This window comes from Tachyglossus aculeatus, unplaced genomic scaffold (assembly GCF_015852505.1).
Source record: "Tachyglossus aculeatus isolate mTacAcu1 unplaced genomic scaffold, mTacAcu1.pri scaffold_194_arrow_ctg1, whole genome shotgun sequence".
Lineage (NCBI taxonomy): Eukaryota > Metazoa > Chordata > Mammalia > Monotremata > Tachyglossidae > Tachyglossus > Tachyglossus aculeatus.
The window spans coordinates 64,988-83,673 of record NW_024044910.1 but is presented as its reverse complement, the minus strand read 5'-3'; the positions used below and the strand labels follow the sequence as shown (position 1 = coordinate 83,673).

General features: G+C 44.8%; 1 protein-coding gene across 1 annotated transcript in view; it reads right to left on the bottom strand.

The window, feature by feature from the left end:
- The window catches only part of LOC119923409 (cilia- and flagella-associated protein 65-like), a gene marked incomplete at its 3' end in the record, with an annotated part of 198,524 nt that overhangs the window by 161,622 nt on the left and 18,216 nt on the right, over nt 1-18,686 (bottom strand). The window contains exons 4-6 of the mRNA XM_038742808.1: nt 14,417-14,519; nt 7,879-8,045; nt 2,823-3,022 (exon numbers count right to left, since the gene is read on the bottom strand). Coding sequence (XP_038598736.1) covers nt 2,823-3,022; nt 7,879-8,045; nt 14,417-14,519 — 470 coding nt within the window. The remainder of the gene's footprint in view (nt 1-2,822; nt 3,023-7,878; nt 8,046-14,416; nt 14,520-18,686) is intronic.

The following is an 18,686-nucleotide window of genomic DNA, read 5'->3' as shown; positions in this document are numbered from 1 at the left end:
TATAGAGACGGTCCCTACCCAACAACGGGCTCACAGTCTAGGTTATTCATTCATTCACTCATTCAATCGTATTGATTGAGCGCTTACTGTGTGCAGAGCACTGGACTAAGCGCTTGGGAACTCCAAGTTGGCAACATAGAGAGACAGTCCCTACCCAACAACGGGCTCACAGTCTAGGTTATTCATTCATGCATGCAATCGTATTTATTGAGCGCTTACTGCGTGCAAAGCACTGGAGATGAAATACTTGTTCTTCCCCTCTAGACTGCAAGTTCTTTGTGGACAACTTTGTGGACTACATGTTGCCAACTTGTACTTCCCAAGTGCTTAGTACAGTGCTCTGCAGACAGTAAGCGCTCAATAAATATGATTGATTGATTGATTGACAGGGATGGTGTCTGGCAACTCTGGTATAACAGAATCTGTCTGTTTATTGTTATATTGTCCTCTCCCAAGCACTTAGTACAGTGCTCTGCACACCGTAAGCGCTCAGTAAATACCGTGAGCCCCATGTTGGGCAGGGACGGTGTCCAACCTGATGTGAGCCCGCTGTTGGGTAGGGACCGTCTCTAGATGTTGCCGACTTGTACTTCCCAAGCGCTTAGTCCAGTGCTCTGCACACAGTAAGCGCTCAATAAATACGATTGAATGAATGAATGAATGTATATGTTTGTACAGATTTATTACTCTATTGATTTATTTATTTTATTTGTACATATTTATTTTATTTACTTTATTTTGTTAATATGTTTTGTTTTGTTCTGTGTCTCCCCCTTCTAGACTGTGAGCCCGCTGTTGGGTAGGGACCGTCTCTATGTGTTGCCGACTTGTACTTCCCAAGCACTTAGTCCAGTGCTCTGCACACAGTAAGCGCTCAATAAATATGATTGAATGAATGAATGAATGTATATATGTTTGTGCATATTTATTACTCTATTGATTTATTCATTTTATCTGTACATATTAATTTTATTTATTTTATTTTGTTAATATGTTTTGTTTTGTTGTCCGTCTCCCCCTTCTAGACTGTGAGCCCGCTGTCGGGTAAGGACCGTCTCTCTATGTTGCCAACTTGGACTTCCCAGGCGCTTAGTCCAGTGCTCTGCACACAGTAAGCGCTCAATAAATACGACTGAATGAATGAATGAATATATATATTTGTACATATTTATTACTCGATTTATTTATTTTATTTGTACATTTTTTTTAATTTTATTTTGTTAATATGTTTTGTTTTGTTGTCCGTCTCCCCCTTCTAGCCTGTGAGCCCGCTGTTGGGTAGGGACCGTCTCTAGATGTTGCCGACTTGTGCTTCCCAAGCGCTTAGTCCAGTGCTCTGCACACAGTAAGCGCTCAATATGATTGAATGAATGAATGAATGAATGAATGAATGAATGGACTAAGCGCTTGGGAAGTCCAAGTCGGCAACATATAGAGATGTTCCCCACCCAACAAGGGGCTCACGGTCTAGGTTACGTGGGGGGCAGCGAGGGGGAGAGCCTTATTTGAGGCTTGGCATCTCTGGGGAGGAGGGGGGTCAATCAAGCAACCAACCAATCAATCAATCAATCATATTTACTGAGTGCTTACTGTGTGCAGAGCACTGTACTAAGCGCTTGGAAAGTCCAAGTTGGCAACATAGAGAGATGGTCCCTACCCAACATTCATTCATTCATTCATTCCATCGTATTTATTGAGCGCTTACTGTGTGCAGAGCACTGGACTAAGTGCTTGGGAAGTCCAAGTTGGCAACATATAGAGACGGTCCCTACCCAACAGTGGGCTCACAGGCTAGAAGGGGGATTCTTTCATTCAATCGTATTTATTGAGCGCTTATTGTGTGCAGAGCACTGGACTAAGCGCTTGGGAAGTACAAGTTGGTAACATAGAGAGATGGTCCCTACCCAACATTCATTCACTCATTCATTCAATCGTATTTATTAAGCGCTTACTGTATGTAGAGCACTGGACTAAGCGCTTGGGAAGGACAAGTTGGCAACATATAGAGACGGTCCCTACCCAACAGCGGGCTCATAGTCTAGAAGGGAGATTCATTCATTCAATTGTATTTACTGAGCGCTTACTGTGTGCAAAGCACTGGACTAAGTGCTTGGGAAGTCCAAGTTGGCAACATATAAAGACAGTCCCTACCCAACAGTGGGCTCACAGTCTAAAAGGGGGAGACAGAGAACAAAACCCAACATACTAACAAAATAAAATAAATAGAATAGATATGTACAAGTAAAATAAATAGAGTAATAAATCTGTACAAACATCTATACATCTATACAGGTGCTGTGGGGAAAGGAAGGAGGTAAGATGGGGGGGATGGAGAGGGGGATGAGGGGGAGAGGAAGGAAGGGGCTCAGTCTGGGAAGGCCTCCAGGAGGAGGTGAGCTCTCAGTAGGGCCTTGAAGGGAGGAAGAGAGCTTCATGAGACCAACATTCATTCATTCATTCATTCAATTGTATTTATTGAGCGTTTACTGTGTGCAGAGCACTGGACTAAGCGCTTGGGAAGTCCAAGTTGGCAACATCTGGAGGCGGTCCCTACCCGACAGCGGGCTCACAGGCTAGAAGGGGGAGACAGAGAACAAAACCAAACGTATTAACAAAATGAAATAAATAGAATAGATATCAATCAATCAATCGTATTTCTTGAGCGCTTCCTGTGTGCAGAGCACTGGACTGAGCGCTTGGGAAGTCCAAGTTGGCAACATACAGAGACGGTCCCTACCCGACAGCGGGCTCACAGGCTAGAAGGGGGAGAGGTCAAGGGAAGGGGAAGTCCGGCGCCGGGCGTCTGTTGACCGATGCCTCACCTATGGCCTGGAGCTGGATGTCCTGGCGCCGGCGGGCCCCTTCCCCAAGCCAACAGGAGGCCGGCGCGGAGTAGGCGAGGGCGGCCGACGGCTGGAAGACCACCTGGACTTGGCACTGGCCACCGGGCTCCAGGTGGCCCGTGGCCGGCAGGATCTGGAAGGGGGGAGGCGCCTCCCACCTGAACGAGGTGGGCGCCTCTCTGGGGTGCGGAGGAGAGCCGAGTCAGGCGCGCCGAGAAGGGATCCCGCTTCACTCCGTCTTTATGGGACTCACTGAGCGCTTAGTCCAGTGCTCGGCACACGGTGAGCGCTCAATAAATACGATTGGTTGATGGATTAAGCGCTCATTCGGTGCCAACCATTCATTCATCTAATCGTATGGATTGAGCGCTGACTGGGCGCGGAGCACTGGGCTAAGCGCTTGGGAAGCACAACTTGGCAGCATCTAGAGACAGGCCCTACCCAACGTTCATTCATTCAATCAATCAATCAATCGTATCTATTGAGCGCTTACTGTGTGCAGAGCACTGGGCTAAGCGCTTGGGAAGCACAAGTTGGCAACATCTAGAGATGGTCCCTACCCAACATTCATTCATTCAATCAATCAATCAATCGTATTTATTGAGCGCTTACTGTGTGCGGAGCACTGGGCTAAGCGCTTGGGAAGCACAAGTTGGCAGCATCTAGAGACGGGCCCTACCCAACATTCGTTCATTCAATTAATCAATCAATTGTATTTATTGAGCGCTTACTGTGTGCAGAGCACTGGACTAAGCGCTTGGGAAGCACAAGTTGGCAGCATATAGAGACAGTCCCTACCCAACATTCATTCATTCAATCAATCAATCAATCAATTGTATTCATTGAGCGCTTACTGTGTGCAGAGCACTGGACTAAGCGCTTGGGAAGTACAAGTTGGCAGCATATAGAGACGGGCCCTACCCAACATTCATTCATTCATTCAATCGTATTTATTGAGCGCTTACTGTGTGCAGAGCACTGGGCTAAGCACTTGGGAAGCACAAGTTGGCAATATATAGAGACGGTCCCTACCCAACATTCATTCAATCGTATTTATTGAGCACTTACTGTGTGCAGAGCACTGTACTAAGCGCTTGGGAAGTCCAAGTTGGCAATATCTAGAGACGGTCCCTACCCAACATTCCTTCATTCATTCAATCGTATTTCAATCAATCAATCATATTTATTGAGCGCTTACTGTGTGCAGAGCACTGGACTAAGTGCTTGGGAAGTGCAAGTAGGCAACATATAGAGATGGTCCCTACCCAACATTCATTCATTCAATCGTATTTATTGAGCGCTTACTGTGTGCAGAGCACTGGACTAAGCGCTTGGGAAGCACAAGTTGGCAGCATCTAGAGATGGGTTCAAACCCCGGCTCTGCCAATTGTCAGCTGTGCGACTTTGGACAGGTCACTTCACTTCTCTGGTTCGAATCCCGCCTCCCCCACATGTCTGCTGGGTGACCTGGGGTAAGTCACTTCACTTCTCTGGGCCCCAGTTCCCTCATCTGGAAAATGGGGATGAAGACTGGGAGCCCCACGTGGGACAACCTGATCACCTTGTATTCATTTAATAGTATTTCCCCCAGCGCTTAGAACAGTGCTTTGCACATAGTAAGTGCTTAACAAATGCCATTATTATTATTATTCTCTGGGCCTCCGTGACCTCATCTGGAAAATGGGGATTAAGACGGTGAGCCCCCCGTGGGACAACCTGATCACCTTGTAACCTCCCCAGCACTTAGAACAGTGCTTGGCACATAGTAAGCGCTTAATAAATGCCATCATTATCATTATTATTATTATTTCTAATAATGATGATGATGGTATTTGTTAGGTGCTTAATAAATGTGCTTAATGTTCAGCACTTAATAATAATAATGCTGGTATTTGTTAAGTGCTTACTATGTGCCAAGCACTGTTCTAAGCACTGGGGGGATACAAGGTGATCAGGTTGTCCCACGGGGGGCTCACAGTCTTAATTCCCATTTTCCAGATGAGGGAACTAAGGCCCAGAGAAGTGAAGTGACTTGCCCAAAGTCACCCAGCCAACAAGTGGCGGAGCCGGGATAATAATAATAATAACGATGGCATTTATTAAGCACTTACTATGTGCGAAGCACTGTTCTAAGCATTGGGGAGGTTACAACGTGATCGGGTTGTCCCACGGGGGGCTCACAGTCTTCATCCCCATTTTACAGATGAGGTCACTGAGGCCCAGAGAATAATAATAATAATGATAATGATCAATCAATCAATCAATCGTATTTATTGAGCGCTTACTATGTGCAGAGCACTGTACTAAGCGCTTGGGAAGTACAAATTGGCAACATCTAGAGACAGTCCCTACCCAACAGTGGGCTCACAGTCTAAAAGGGGGAGACAGAGAACAGAACCAAACATACCAACAAAATAAAATAAATAGGATAGATATGTACAAGTCAAATAAATAAATAAATAGAGTAATAAATATGTACAAGCATATATACATATATACAGGTGCTGTGGGGAAGGGAAGGAGGTAAGATGGGGGGGACAAGGACAGTAAGCGCTCAATAAATACGACTGAATGAATGAATGAATAACCTAGACCGTGAGCCCGTTGTTGGGTAGGGACCGTCTCTATATGTTAATAATGATAATGGCATTTAGTGAGCGCTTACTATGTGCAAATAATAATAATAATAATATAATTATTGCAGTGCAGTGCAGTGCAAAGCACTGTTCTAAGCGCTGGGGAGGGGAAACAATATTTTGTACATATATAAACAATATTGTACATATTTATTACTCTATTTATTCGTTTTACTTGTACATATCTATTCTATTTACTTTATTTTGTTAGTATGTTTGGTTTTGTTCTCCGTCGCCCCCTTTTAGACTGTGAGCCCACTGGTGGGTAGGGACCGTCTCTAGATGTTGCCAACTGGTACTTCCCAAGCGCTTAGTCCAGTGCTCTGCACGCAGTAAGCGCTCAATAAATACGATTGAATGAATGAATGAATGAATGAGCCCGCTGTTGGGTAGGGACCATTTCTATAGTAAGCGCTTAATACAGTGCTCTGCACACAGTAAGCGCTCAACAAATACGATTGAATGAATATGTTGCCGACTTGTACTTCCCAAGCGTTTAGTCCAGTGCTCTGCACACAGTAACACTCAATAAATACGACTGAATGAATATGATGCTGACTTGTACTTCCCAAGCGCTTAGTCCAGTGCTCTGCTTATAGTGAGCGCTCAATACGATTGAATGAATATGTTGCCAGCTTGTCCTTCCCAAGCACTTAGTCCAGTGCTCTGCACACAGTAAGCGCTCAATAAATACGATTGAATGAATATGCTGCCGACCTGTACTTCCCAAGCGCTTAGTCCAGTGCTCTGCAGTAAGCTCTCAATAAATACGATTGAATGAATATGCTGCCGACTTGTACTTCCCAAGCGCTTAGTCCAGTGCTCTGCACACAGTAAGCTCTCAATAAATATGACTGAATGAATATGTTGCCGACTTGTCCTTCCCAAGCGCTTAGTCCAGTGCTCTACACAAAGTAAGTGCTCAATAAATACGACAATGAATATGTTGCCGACATACTTCCCAAGCGCTTAGTCCAGTGCTCTGCACACAGTAAGCGCTCAATAAATACGATTGAATGAATATGTTGCTGACTTGTACTTCCCAAGCGCTTAGTCCAGTGCTCTGCACACAGTAAGCGCTCAATCAATACGGCTGAATGAATATGTTGCCGACTTGTCCTTCCCAAGCACTCAGTCCAGTGCTCTGCACACAGTAAGCGCTCAATAAATATGACTGAATATGTTGCCGACGCGTACTTTCCAAGCACTTAGTCCAGTGCTCTGCATACAGTAAGTACTCAATAAATACGACTGAATATGTTGCCGACATGTACTTTCCAAGCGCTTAGTCCAGTGCTTTGCACACAGTAAGCGCTCAATCAATATGATTGAATGAATAGGTTGCCAACTTGTCCTTCCCAAGCGCTTAGTCCAGTGCTCTGCACACAGTAAGCGCTCAATCAATACGATTGAAAGAATAGGTTGCCAACTTGTACTTCCCAAGCGCTTAGTCCAGTGCTCTGCACACAGTAAGTGCTCAATCAATACGACAATGAATATGTTGCCGACTTGTCCTTCCCAAGCGCTTAGTCCAGTGCTCTGCATACAGTAAGCGCTCAATAAATATGACTGAATATGTTGCCGACGTGTACTTTCCAAGCGCTTAGTCCAGTGCTCTGCACACAGTAAGTGCTCAATCAATATGATTGAATGAATATGTTGCCGACTTGTCTCCCCCTTTTAGACTGTGAGCCCACTGTTGGGTAGGGACTGTCTCTATATGTTGCCAATTTGTACTTCCCAAGCGCTTAGTCCAGTGCTCTGCACACAGTAAGCGCTCAATAAATACGATTGATGATGATGATGATGATGACTTGTCCTTCCCAAGCGCTTAGTCCAGTGCTCTGCATACAGTAAGCGCTCAATAAATACGACTGAATATGTTGCCGACGTGTACTTTCCAAGCTCTTAGTCCAGTGCTCTGCACACAGTAAGCGCTCAATAAATATGACTGAATATGTTGCCGACGTGTACTTTCCAAGCTCTTAGTCCAGTGCTCTGCACACAGTAAGCGCTCAATAAATACGACTGAATATGTTGCCGACTTGTCCTTCCCAAGCGCTTAGTCCAGTGCTCTGCACACAGTAAGCGCTCAATAAATACGACTGAATATGTTGCTGACGTGTACTTTCCAAGCGCTTAGTCCAGTGCTCTGCACACAGTAAGTGCTCAATCAGTATGGCTGAATGAATATGTTGCCGACTTGTCCTTCCCAAGAGCTCAGTCCAGTGCTCTGCATACAGTAAGCGCTCAATAAATATGACTGAATATGTTGCCGACGTGTACTTTCCAAGCGCTTAGTCCAGTGCTCTGCACACAGTAAGCGCTCAATCAGTACGACTGAATGAATGAATGCCTGCCCGCCCCCACGGCTACTAGCTGAGTACCCCAACACCGACCCCACATTGCGTAGGGGGAAACAGGCCTCGGAGCTCTCCGCCACGGCACAGAGGGGCAACTTCACGCTGGCGGGGCACCACAGCTGCTGACGGGGCAGCGATGCCCACAGCTCCACTGCAAATGTGCCCTCGGACGACTCGAAGCTCAGCCGGTCCCGGTATTCCCGCTGCGGAGAAAGAGAGGGAAGCACCCAGGCGTATTCATTCCCGAACCGTCCTTTCCGAGCGCTTAGTACAGCGCTCTGCACACAGTAAGTGCTCGCTAAATACCACTGAATGATAATAATAATAATAATAGCATTTATTAAGCGCTTACTATGTGCAAAGCCCTGTTCTAAGCGCTGGGGAGTTTACAGTGCGATCAGGTTGTCCCACGGGGGGCTCACAGTCAATCCCCATTTTACAGATGAGGGAACTGAGGCCCAGAGAAGTGAAGTGACTTGCCCAGAGTCACACAGCTGACAAGTGGCAGAGCCAGGATTTGAACCCCTAACCTCTGACTCCAAAGCCCGGGCTCTTTCCACTGAGCCATGCTGCTTCTCCTAATAGTAATGATGGCAGTTATTACGCGCTTACTATGTGCCAAGCACCGTTCTAAGCACTGGGGAGGTGACAAGGCCATCAGGTTGTCCCCCGTGGGGCTCACAGTCTCCATCCCCATTTTCCAGATGAGGTCACTGAGGCCCAGAGAAGTGAAGCGGCTTGCCCAAAGTCACACAGCTTCTAGACCGTTAGCCCGCTGTTGGGTAGGGACCGTCTCTAGATGTTAGAGAAGCAGCGTGGCTCAGTGGAAAGAGCCCGGGCTTGGGAATCAGAGGGCATGGGTTCAAATCCCGGCTCCGCCAACTGTCAGCTGGGTGACCTTGGGCGAGTCACTTCACTTCTCCGGGCCTCAGTTCCCTCATCTGTAAAATGGGGATGAAGACTGGGAGCCCCACGGGGGACAACCTGATCACCTTGTATCCTTCCCAGCGCATAGAACAGCGCTTCGCACATAGTAAGCGCTTAACAAATGCCATCATCATTATTATTATTATTATTATATGTTGCCAACTTGGACTTCCCAAGCGCTTAGTCCAGTGCTCTGCACACAGTAAGCGCTCAATAAATACGACTGAATGAATGAATGAATGACACGTGGCGGAGCCGGGATTTGAACCCATAACCTCTGACTCCAAAGCCCGGGCTCTTTCCATATAATAGGCACTTAGTACAGTGCTCTGCACGCAGTAAGCGCTCAATAAATACGATTGACTGATTGACTGATTGATTGATTTCCACTGAACGAATGGTGGCTACGGCCCAGGCCTGAAAGTCCCAAGGTCATGGGTTCTAATTCATCATCATCATCATCAATCGTATTTATTGAGCGCTTACTATGTGCAGAGCACTGTACTAAGCGCTTGGGAAGTACAAATTGGCAACATATAGAGACAGTCCCTACCCACCAGCGGGCTCACAGTCTAAAAAGTGGGCTCACAGTCATTCATTCATTTAATGAATTTATTAATTCATCAGAGCCGTTCTAACCCCGGCTCTGCCACATAATAATAATAATGACGGTGTTTCTGAAGCGCTTACTATGTGCCAGGCACTGTACTATGCACCTGGGGGGATACAAGCAAATCGAGTTGAATCCCTGTCCCCCGTGGGGCTCACAGTCTCCATCCCCATTTTCCAGAGGAGGGAACTGAGGGCCAGAGAAGTGAAGTGACTTGTCCAAGGTCACCCAGCAGACAAGTAGCAGAGTCAGGATTAGAACTCAAGACCTTCTGATTCCCAGGCCTGGGCTCTATCCACGACGCCGTGCTGCTTGCCTGCTGCGCTTGGAAAATATAATTCAGCAACAAAGAGACAATCCCTGCCCACAACGGGCTCACAGTCTAGAAGGGGGGAGACCGACAGTAAAACAAGTAAATGGGCATCAGTAGCATCGTTATAAATAGAATTATAGATCTATATACAGCATTAATAAAAACAAATAGAATTAAAATTATAAACATGCACATATACACATATTATTATAATTATTATTATTAGGTGGTGGGGTCAGTCAGCTGTATTTATCGAGCACTTATTGTGTGCAGAGCACTGTACTAAGCACTTGGAAAGTACAATTCAGCAACAAAGAGAGACAATCCCTGCCCACAACGGGCATCAGTAGCATCATTATAAAAAGAATTCTTGATATATACACAGCATTAATAAAAATAAATAAAATTAAAATTATAAATATGTACATATATACATATTATTATTATTAGGTGGTGGGGTCAGTCAGTCGGATTTATTGAGGGCTTACTGTGTGCAGAGCACTGTACTAAGCACTTGGAAAGTACAATTCAGCAACAAAGGGAGACAATCCCTGCCCACAACGGGCTCACAGTCTGGAAGGGGGGAGACCGACAGCAAAATGAGTAAACGGGCATCAGCAGCATCATTATAAATAGAATTATAGATCTATATACAGCATTAATAAAAACAAATAGAATTAAAATTATAAACATGTACACATACACATATTATTATTATTATTATTAGGTGGTGGGGTCTGCCAGTCAGTTGTATTTATTGAGCACCTACTGTGGGCAGAGCACTGTACTAAGCACTTGGAAAGTACAATGCAGCAACAAAGAGAGACAATCCCTGCCCACAATGGGCTCACAGTCTAGAAAGGGGGAGACTGACAGCAAAACAAGTAAATGGGCATCAGTAGCATCCTTATAAATAGAATCCTTGATATATACACAGCATTAATAAAAATAAAGTATCAGTAGCATCCTTATAAATAGAATTCTTGATATATACACAGCATTAATAAAAATAAATAAAATTAAAATGATAAATATGTGCGTATGTACATATTATTATTATTATTAGGTGGTGGGGTCAGTCAGTTGGACTTATTGAGGGCTTACTGTGGGCAGAGTACTGTACTAAGCGCTTGGAAAGTACAATTCAGCAACAAAGAGAGACAATCCCTGCCCACAGCGGGCATCAGTGGCATCATTATAAATAGAATTCTTGATATATACACAACATTAATAAAAATAAATACAATTAAAATGATAAATATGTCCATATATACATATTACTATTATTATTAGGTGGTGGGGTCAGTCAGTCAGTTGGATTTATTGAGGGCTTACTGGGGGCAGAGTACTGTACTAAGCGCTTGGAAAGTACAATTCAGCAACAAAGACAGACAATCCCTGCCCACAATGGGCATCCGTAGCATCATTATAAACAGAATTCTTCATATATACACAGCCTTAATAAAAATAAATAGAATTAAAATGATAAATATGTACATATATACATATTATTATTATTATTTGGTGGTGGGGTCAGTCAGTCAGTTGGATTTATCGAGGGCTTATTGTGTGTAGAGCACTGTACTAAGCGCTTGAAAAGTACAATTCAGCAACAAAGAGAGACAATCCCTGCCCACAATGGGCTCACAGTCTAGAAGGGGGGAGACCGACAGCAAAACAAGTAAACGGGCATCAGTAGCATCCTTATAAATAGAATTATTGATATATACACAGCATGAATAGAAATAAATAGAATTAAAATTATAAATATGTACATATACACATATTATTATTATTATTAGGTGGTGGGGTCAGTCAGTCAATTGGATTTATCGAGGGCTTACTGTGTGCAGAGCACTGTACTAAGCGCTTGCAAAGTACAATTCAGCAACAAAGAGAGACAATCCCTGCCCACAACGGGCATCCGTAGCATCATTATAAATAGAATTCTTGATATATACACAGCATTAATAGATATAAATAGAATTAAAATGATAAATATGTACATATATGCATATTATTATTATTATTAGGTGGTGGGGTCAGTCAGGTGTATTTATCGAGCGCTTATTGCATGCAGAGCACTGTACTAAGCGCTTGGAAAGTACAATTCAGCAACAAAGAGAGACAATCCCTGCCCACAACGGGCATCAGTAGCGTAATTATAAATAGAATTTTTGATATATACACAGCATTAATAAAAATAAATAGAATTAAAATTATAAATATGTACATATATACATATTATCTCCAAAGCCCGGGCTCTTTCCACTGAGCCAGGCTGCTTCTCAGATCATTGGTTTTGTATAGTGTTTTTCCACCCCCAAATGCTCTCCCATTAACAATCTCATCACCTGGGTTGAGGAATAATAATAATAATGGTATTTGTTAAGCGCTTACTCTGTGCCAAGCCCTGTTCTAAGTGCTGGGGTAGATACGAGGTCATCAGGTTGTCCCCCGTGGGGCTCACAGTCTTCATCCCCATTTTACAGATGAGATCACTGAGGCCCAGAGAAGGGAAGTGACTTGCCCAAAGTCACCCAGCTGACAAGCGACGGAGCCGGGATTAGAACCCACAACCTCTGACTCCAGGAGGCCTTCCCAGACTGAGCACCCTCCTTCCTCTCCCCTTCCCCCCCGCCTTACCTCCTTCCCCTCCCCACAGCACCTGTATAGATGTATATATGTTTGTACATATTTATTACTCTATATATTTATTTATTTTACTTGTACATACTTATTCTATTTATTTTATTTTGTTAATATGTTTTGTTTTGTTCTCTGTCTCCCCCTTCTAGACTGTGAGCCCACTGTTGGGTAGGGACCGTCTCTATATGTTGCCGACTTGGACTTCCCAAGTGCTTAGCCCAGTGCTCTGCACACAGTAAGCGCTCAATAAATACGATTGAATGAATGAATGAATGTTGGGTAGGGACCGTCTCTATATGCTGCCAACTTGTGCTTCCCAAGCGCTTAGTCCAGTGCTCTGCACACAGTAAGCGCTCAATAAATACGATTGAATGAATGAATGAATGTTGGGTAGGGACTGTCGCTATATGCTGCCAACTTGTGCTTCCTAAGCGCTTAGTCCAGTGCTCTGCACACAGTAAGCGCTCAATAAATACGATTGAATGAATAAATACGATTGAATGAATGAATGACTCCAAAGCCCGGGCTCTTTCCACTTAGCCACGCTGCTTCCCTCCCCTTGGGGATGAGTAGGAGAATTCAGGAGGATTGGGAGAATTCAGTGGGATTCTCCCCCTTCTAGCCTGTGAGCCCGCTGTTGGGTAGGGACCGTCTCTAGATGTTGCCAACTTGGACTTCCCAAGCGCTTAGTACAGTGCTCTGCACACAGTAAGCGCTCAATAAATACGATTGAATGAATGAATGACTCCGAAGCCCGGGCTCTTTCCACTGAGCCACGCTGCTTCTCTCCCCTGGGGGATGAGTTGGAGAATTCAGGAGGATTGGGAGAATTCAGTGGGATTCTCCCCCTTCTAGACTGGGAGCCCGCTGTTCATTCATTCTATCGTATTTATTATCATCATCATCAATCGTATTTATTGAGCGCTTACTGTGTGCAGAGCACTGTTCTAAGCGCTTGGGAAGCACAAGTTGGCAACATCTAGAGACGGTCCCTACCCAACAGCGGGCTCACAGTCTAAAAGGGGGAGACAGAGAACAAAACCAAACATACTAACAAAATAAAATAAATAGAATAGATATGTACAGGTAAAATAAACAGAGTAATAAATCTGTACAAACATATATCCATCTATACAGGTGCTGTGGGGAAGGGAAGGAGGTAAGATGGGGGGGATGGAGAGGGGGACGGGGGGGAGAGGAAGGAAGGGGCTCAGTCTGGGAAGGTATTTATTGAGCGCTGACTGTGTGCAAAGCACTGTACTAAGCGCTTGGGAAGTACAAGTTGGAAACATATAGAGACGGTCCCTACCCAACAGCAAGCTCACGGTCTAGAGGGGGAAACAGACATTAATACAAGTAGATAAAGCAATAAATGACAGATATATACAGATAGATACATATGTGCTGTGGGGAGTCATGCCATCCTCGTTGTTGGGTAGGGACCGTCTCTCGATGTTGCCAACTTGGCCTTCCCAAACGCTTAGTACAGTGCTCTGCACACAGTAAGCGCTCGATAAATATGATTGATTGATTGATAAATGCGATTGAATGAATGAATGAATGAATGAATGAAGGGCGCCCTGACGTTAAGCTACTGCCAGACCGCTGCCTCATTAATTCATTCATTCATTCCACCCTACTTATTGAGCGCCTGCCGTGTGCAGAGCACTGTGCTAACTGTACACAACTATCAAGGGGGTGGGCACCTCAACCTCTCCCAGAAGCAGCGTGGCTCAGTGGAAAGAGCCCGGGCTTTGGAGTCGGAGGTCATGGGTTCGAATGCCGACTCCCCCACATGTCTGCTGTGTGACCTTGGGCAAGTCACTTAACTTCTCTGAGCCTCATTTACCTCATCTGTAAAATGGGGAATAAGACTGTGAACCCCACATGGGACAACCTGATCACTTTGTATCCCTCCCCAGCGCTTAGAACAGTGCTTTGCACATAGTAAGCGCTTAACAAATGCCAACGTTATCATTATTATTATTATTATTATTATTATTACATCGTCCCCCGTCCCCAAAGAAGCGGGGGGGAGTGAGGTGAGGATGGGGCGAAGGGGGGATAAAACTTACCTCCTCCAAGGGCCGGAAAGTGACGGGGAGGGTGAGGGACATGCCAGGGCTGAGGAAGATGGGCTGAGGAAACACCGTCGAGAAGAATCTCGTGGCCGGGGCTCTGTGGGGGTAATAATAATAATGGCATTTATTAAGCGCTTACTATGTGCAAAGCGCTGTTCTAAGCGCTGGGGAGGTTACAAGGTGATCAGGTTGCCGCATGGGGGGCTCACAAGTCTTCATCCTCATTTTCCAGATGAGGGAACTGAGGCCCAGAGAAGTGAAGTGGCTTCCCCAAAGTCACCCAGCTGACAATTGGCGGAGCCTGGATTTGAACCCATGACCTCGGACTCCAAAGCCCGGGCTCTTTCCACCGAGCCACGCTGGTAGCCAAAAGGGAAGGGATATCATTCCTTCAGTCGGATTTATTGAGCGCTGACTGTGTGCAGAGCACTGGACTAAGCGTTTGGGAGAAGACGACAGAACAACAGAACAGGCAGCACGGCCTAGTGGCAAGAAGCTGGGCTAGGGAGTCAAAGGATGGGGGTTCATTCATTCATTCATTCATTCAATCGTATTTATTGAGCGCTTACTGTTTGCAGAGCACTGTACTAAGTGCTTGGGAAGTACAAGTCGGCACCATATAGTCTAGACTGTGAGCCCACTGTTGGGTAGAGACCATCTCTATATGTTGGACTTCCCAAGCACTTAGTCCAGTGCTCTGCACACAGTAACCGCTCAATAAATACGATTGAATGAATGAAAGGATGTGGGTTCATTCATTCATTCATTCAATCGTATTTATTGAGCACTTACTGTGTGCAAAGCACTGGACTAAGCGCTTGGGAAGTACAAGTCGGCACCATATAGTCTAGACTGTGAGCCCACTGTTGGGTAGGGACCGTCTCTATGTGTTGGACTTCCCAAGCGCTTAGTCCAGTGCTCTGCACACAGTAAGCGCTCAATAAATATGATTGAATGAATGAAAGGATGTGGGTTCATTCATTCATTCATTCAATCGTAGTTATTGAGCGCTTACTGTTTGCACAGCACTGGACTAAGCGCTTGGGAAGTACAAGTCGGCACCACATAGTCTAGACTGTGAGCCCACTGTTGGGGAGGGACCGTCTCTATATCAATCAATCGTATTTATTCATCATCAATTGTATTTATTGAGCACTTACTATGTGCAGAGCACTGTACTAAGCGCTTGGGAAGTCCAAGTTGGCAATATATAGTGATGGTCCCTACCCAACAGCGGGCTCACAGTCTAGAAGGGGGAGACAGACGACAAAACAAAACATATTAACAAAATAAAATCAATAGAATAAATATGTACATATGGGAATATGTACATGTCCATATGGGAATGGACCCAGGCGTCCGAGTCGCGGAACCGGACGCGTAAGACGCAGGCAATAGAGGAGGCAAGGGGATGTTCTATTTATTTTATTTTGTTAATATGTTTTGTTTTGTTGTCTGTCTCCCCCTTCTAGACTGTGAGCCCGCTGTCGGGTAGGGACCATCTCTAGATGTTGCCGACTTGGACTTCCCAAGCTCTCAGTCCAGTGCTCTGCACACAGTAAGCGCTCAATATATACGACTGAGTGAATGAATGAATGAATGAATGAAATCCAGGGTGGAGGGCGTTGGGAGCCAGGAAAGGGGCTGCCAAGGCCTGGAGAGTCAGTCAGTCCATCGCATTTATTGAGCGCTTTCTATTCATTCATTCACTCATTCAATCGTATTTATTGAGCGCTTACTGTGTGCAGAGCACTGGACCAAACACTTGGGAATAATAATAATAATAATGATAGCATTTATTAAGCGCTTACTATGTGCAGAGCACTGTTCTAAGTGCTGGGGAGGTTACAAGATGATCAGGCTGTCCCACGGGGGGCTCACAGTCTTAATCCCCATTTTACAGATGAGGGAACTGAGGCCCAGAGAAGTGAAGTGACTTGCCCAAAGTCACCCAGCTGACAAGTGGCGGAGCTGGGATTTGAACCCCTGACCTCTGACTCCAAAGCCCGGGCTCTTTCCAAGTTGGCAACATCTAGAGACGGTCCCAACCCAACAACAGGCTCATAATCTAGAAGGGGGAAACAGACAACAAAACAAAACATTCATTCATTCATTCATTCATTCATTCAATCAAGTTTATTGAGTGCTTACTGTGTGCACAGCACTGTACTAAGCGCTTGGGAAGTACAAGTTGGCAACATCTAGAGATGGTCCCTACCCAACTGCAGGCTCACAGTAAGAGAAGCAGTGTGGCTCAGTGGAAAGAGCCTGGGCTTTGCAGTCAGAAATTATGGGTTCAAATCCCGGCTCCGCCAACTGTCAGCTGTGTGACTTTGGGCAACTCACTTAACTTCTCTGTGCCTCAGTTACCTCATCTGTAAAATGGGGGTTAAGACTGTGAGCCCCACATGGGACAACCTGATCACCTTGTAACCTCCCCAGTGCTTAGAACAGTGCTTTGCACTTAATAAATGCCATTATTATTGTTAGAAGGGGGGAGACAGACAACAAGACAAAACATATTAACAAAATAAAATAAATAGAATGAAAATGTACAAGTAAAATAAATGAATAGAGTAATAAATATGTACAAACATATATACATATATATACAGGTAGACAGGTGACTGAGTGCAGAGCACTGTACTAAGCACTTCAGAGAGTACAATCCAACAATAAACAGATACAATCCCTGCCCACAAGGAGCTTGGAGTGGGAGGAGACAGACATTAATAGAAACAAATCAATTATGAGTGCAGAACACTGTACTAAGCACTTCGGAGAGTACAATACAACAATAAACAGATACATTCCCCGCCCACAAAGAGCTTGGAGTGGGAGGGGACAGACATTAATAGAAACAAATCAATTATGAGCGCAGAACACTGTACTAAGCACTGCAGAGGCTACAATCCAACAATAAACAGATACATTCCCCGCCCACAAAGAGCTTGGAGTGGGAGGAGACAGACATTAATGGAAACAAATCAATTATGAGTGCAGAACACTGTACTAAGCACTGCAGAGGGTACAATCCAACAATAAACAGATACATTCCCTGCCCACAAAGAGCTTGGAGTGGGAGGAGACAGACATTAATAGAAACAAATCAATTATGAGTGCAGAACACTGTACTAAGCACTTCGGAGAGTACAATCCAACAATAAACAGATACATTCCCCGCCCACAAAGAGCTTGGAGTGGAAGGAGACAGACATTAATAGAAACAAATAAATTAGGAGTGCAGAACAATGAACTGAGCACTTCAGAGGGTACAATCCAACAATAAACTGATACATTCCCTGCCCACAAAGAGCTTGGAGTGGGAGGAGACAGACATTAATAGAAACAAATCAATTATGAGTGCAGAACACTGTACTGAGCACTTCGGAGAGTATAATCCAACAATAAACACATACATTCCCTGCCCACAAAGACCTTGGAGTGGGAGGAGACAGACATTAATAAAAACAAATCAATTATGAGTGCAGAACACTGTACTGAGCACGTCAGAGAGTACAGTCCAACAATAAACTGATACATTCCCTGCCCACAAAGAGTTTGGAGTGGGAGGAGACAGACATTAATAGAAACAAATAAATTATGAGTGCAGAACACTGTACTGAGCACTTCAGAGAGTACAATCCAACAATAAACAGATACATTCCCTGCCCACAAAGACCTTGGAGTGGAAGGGGACAGACATTAATGGAAACAAATCAATTATGAGTGCAGAACACTGTACTAAGCACTTCTGAGAGTACAATCCAACAATAAACAGATACATTCCCTGCCCACAAAGAACTTGGAGTGGGAGGAGACAGACATTAATATAAACAAATCAATTAGGAGTGCAGAACACTGTACTAAGCACTTCGGAGAGTACAATCCAACAATAAACAGATACATTCCCCGCCCACAAAGAGCTTGGAGTGGAAGGAGACAGACATTAATAGAAACAAATAAATTAGGAGTGCAGAACAACGAACTGAGCACTTCAGAGGGTACAATCCAACAATAAACTGATACATTCCCTGCCCACAAAGAGCTTGGAGTGGGAGGAGACAGACATTAGTAGAAACAAATCAATTATGGACACGGACGGAGTAATGATGGTATTGGTTTAGCGCTTACTAGGTGTCAGGCACTGTACGAAGCGCTGGGCTGGATACAACTTCTAGACTGTGAGCCCACTGTTGGGTGGGGTCCGACTCTATATGTTCCCAACTCGTACTTCCCGAGCGCTTAGTCCAGTGCTCTGCAC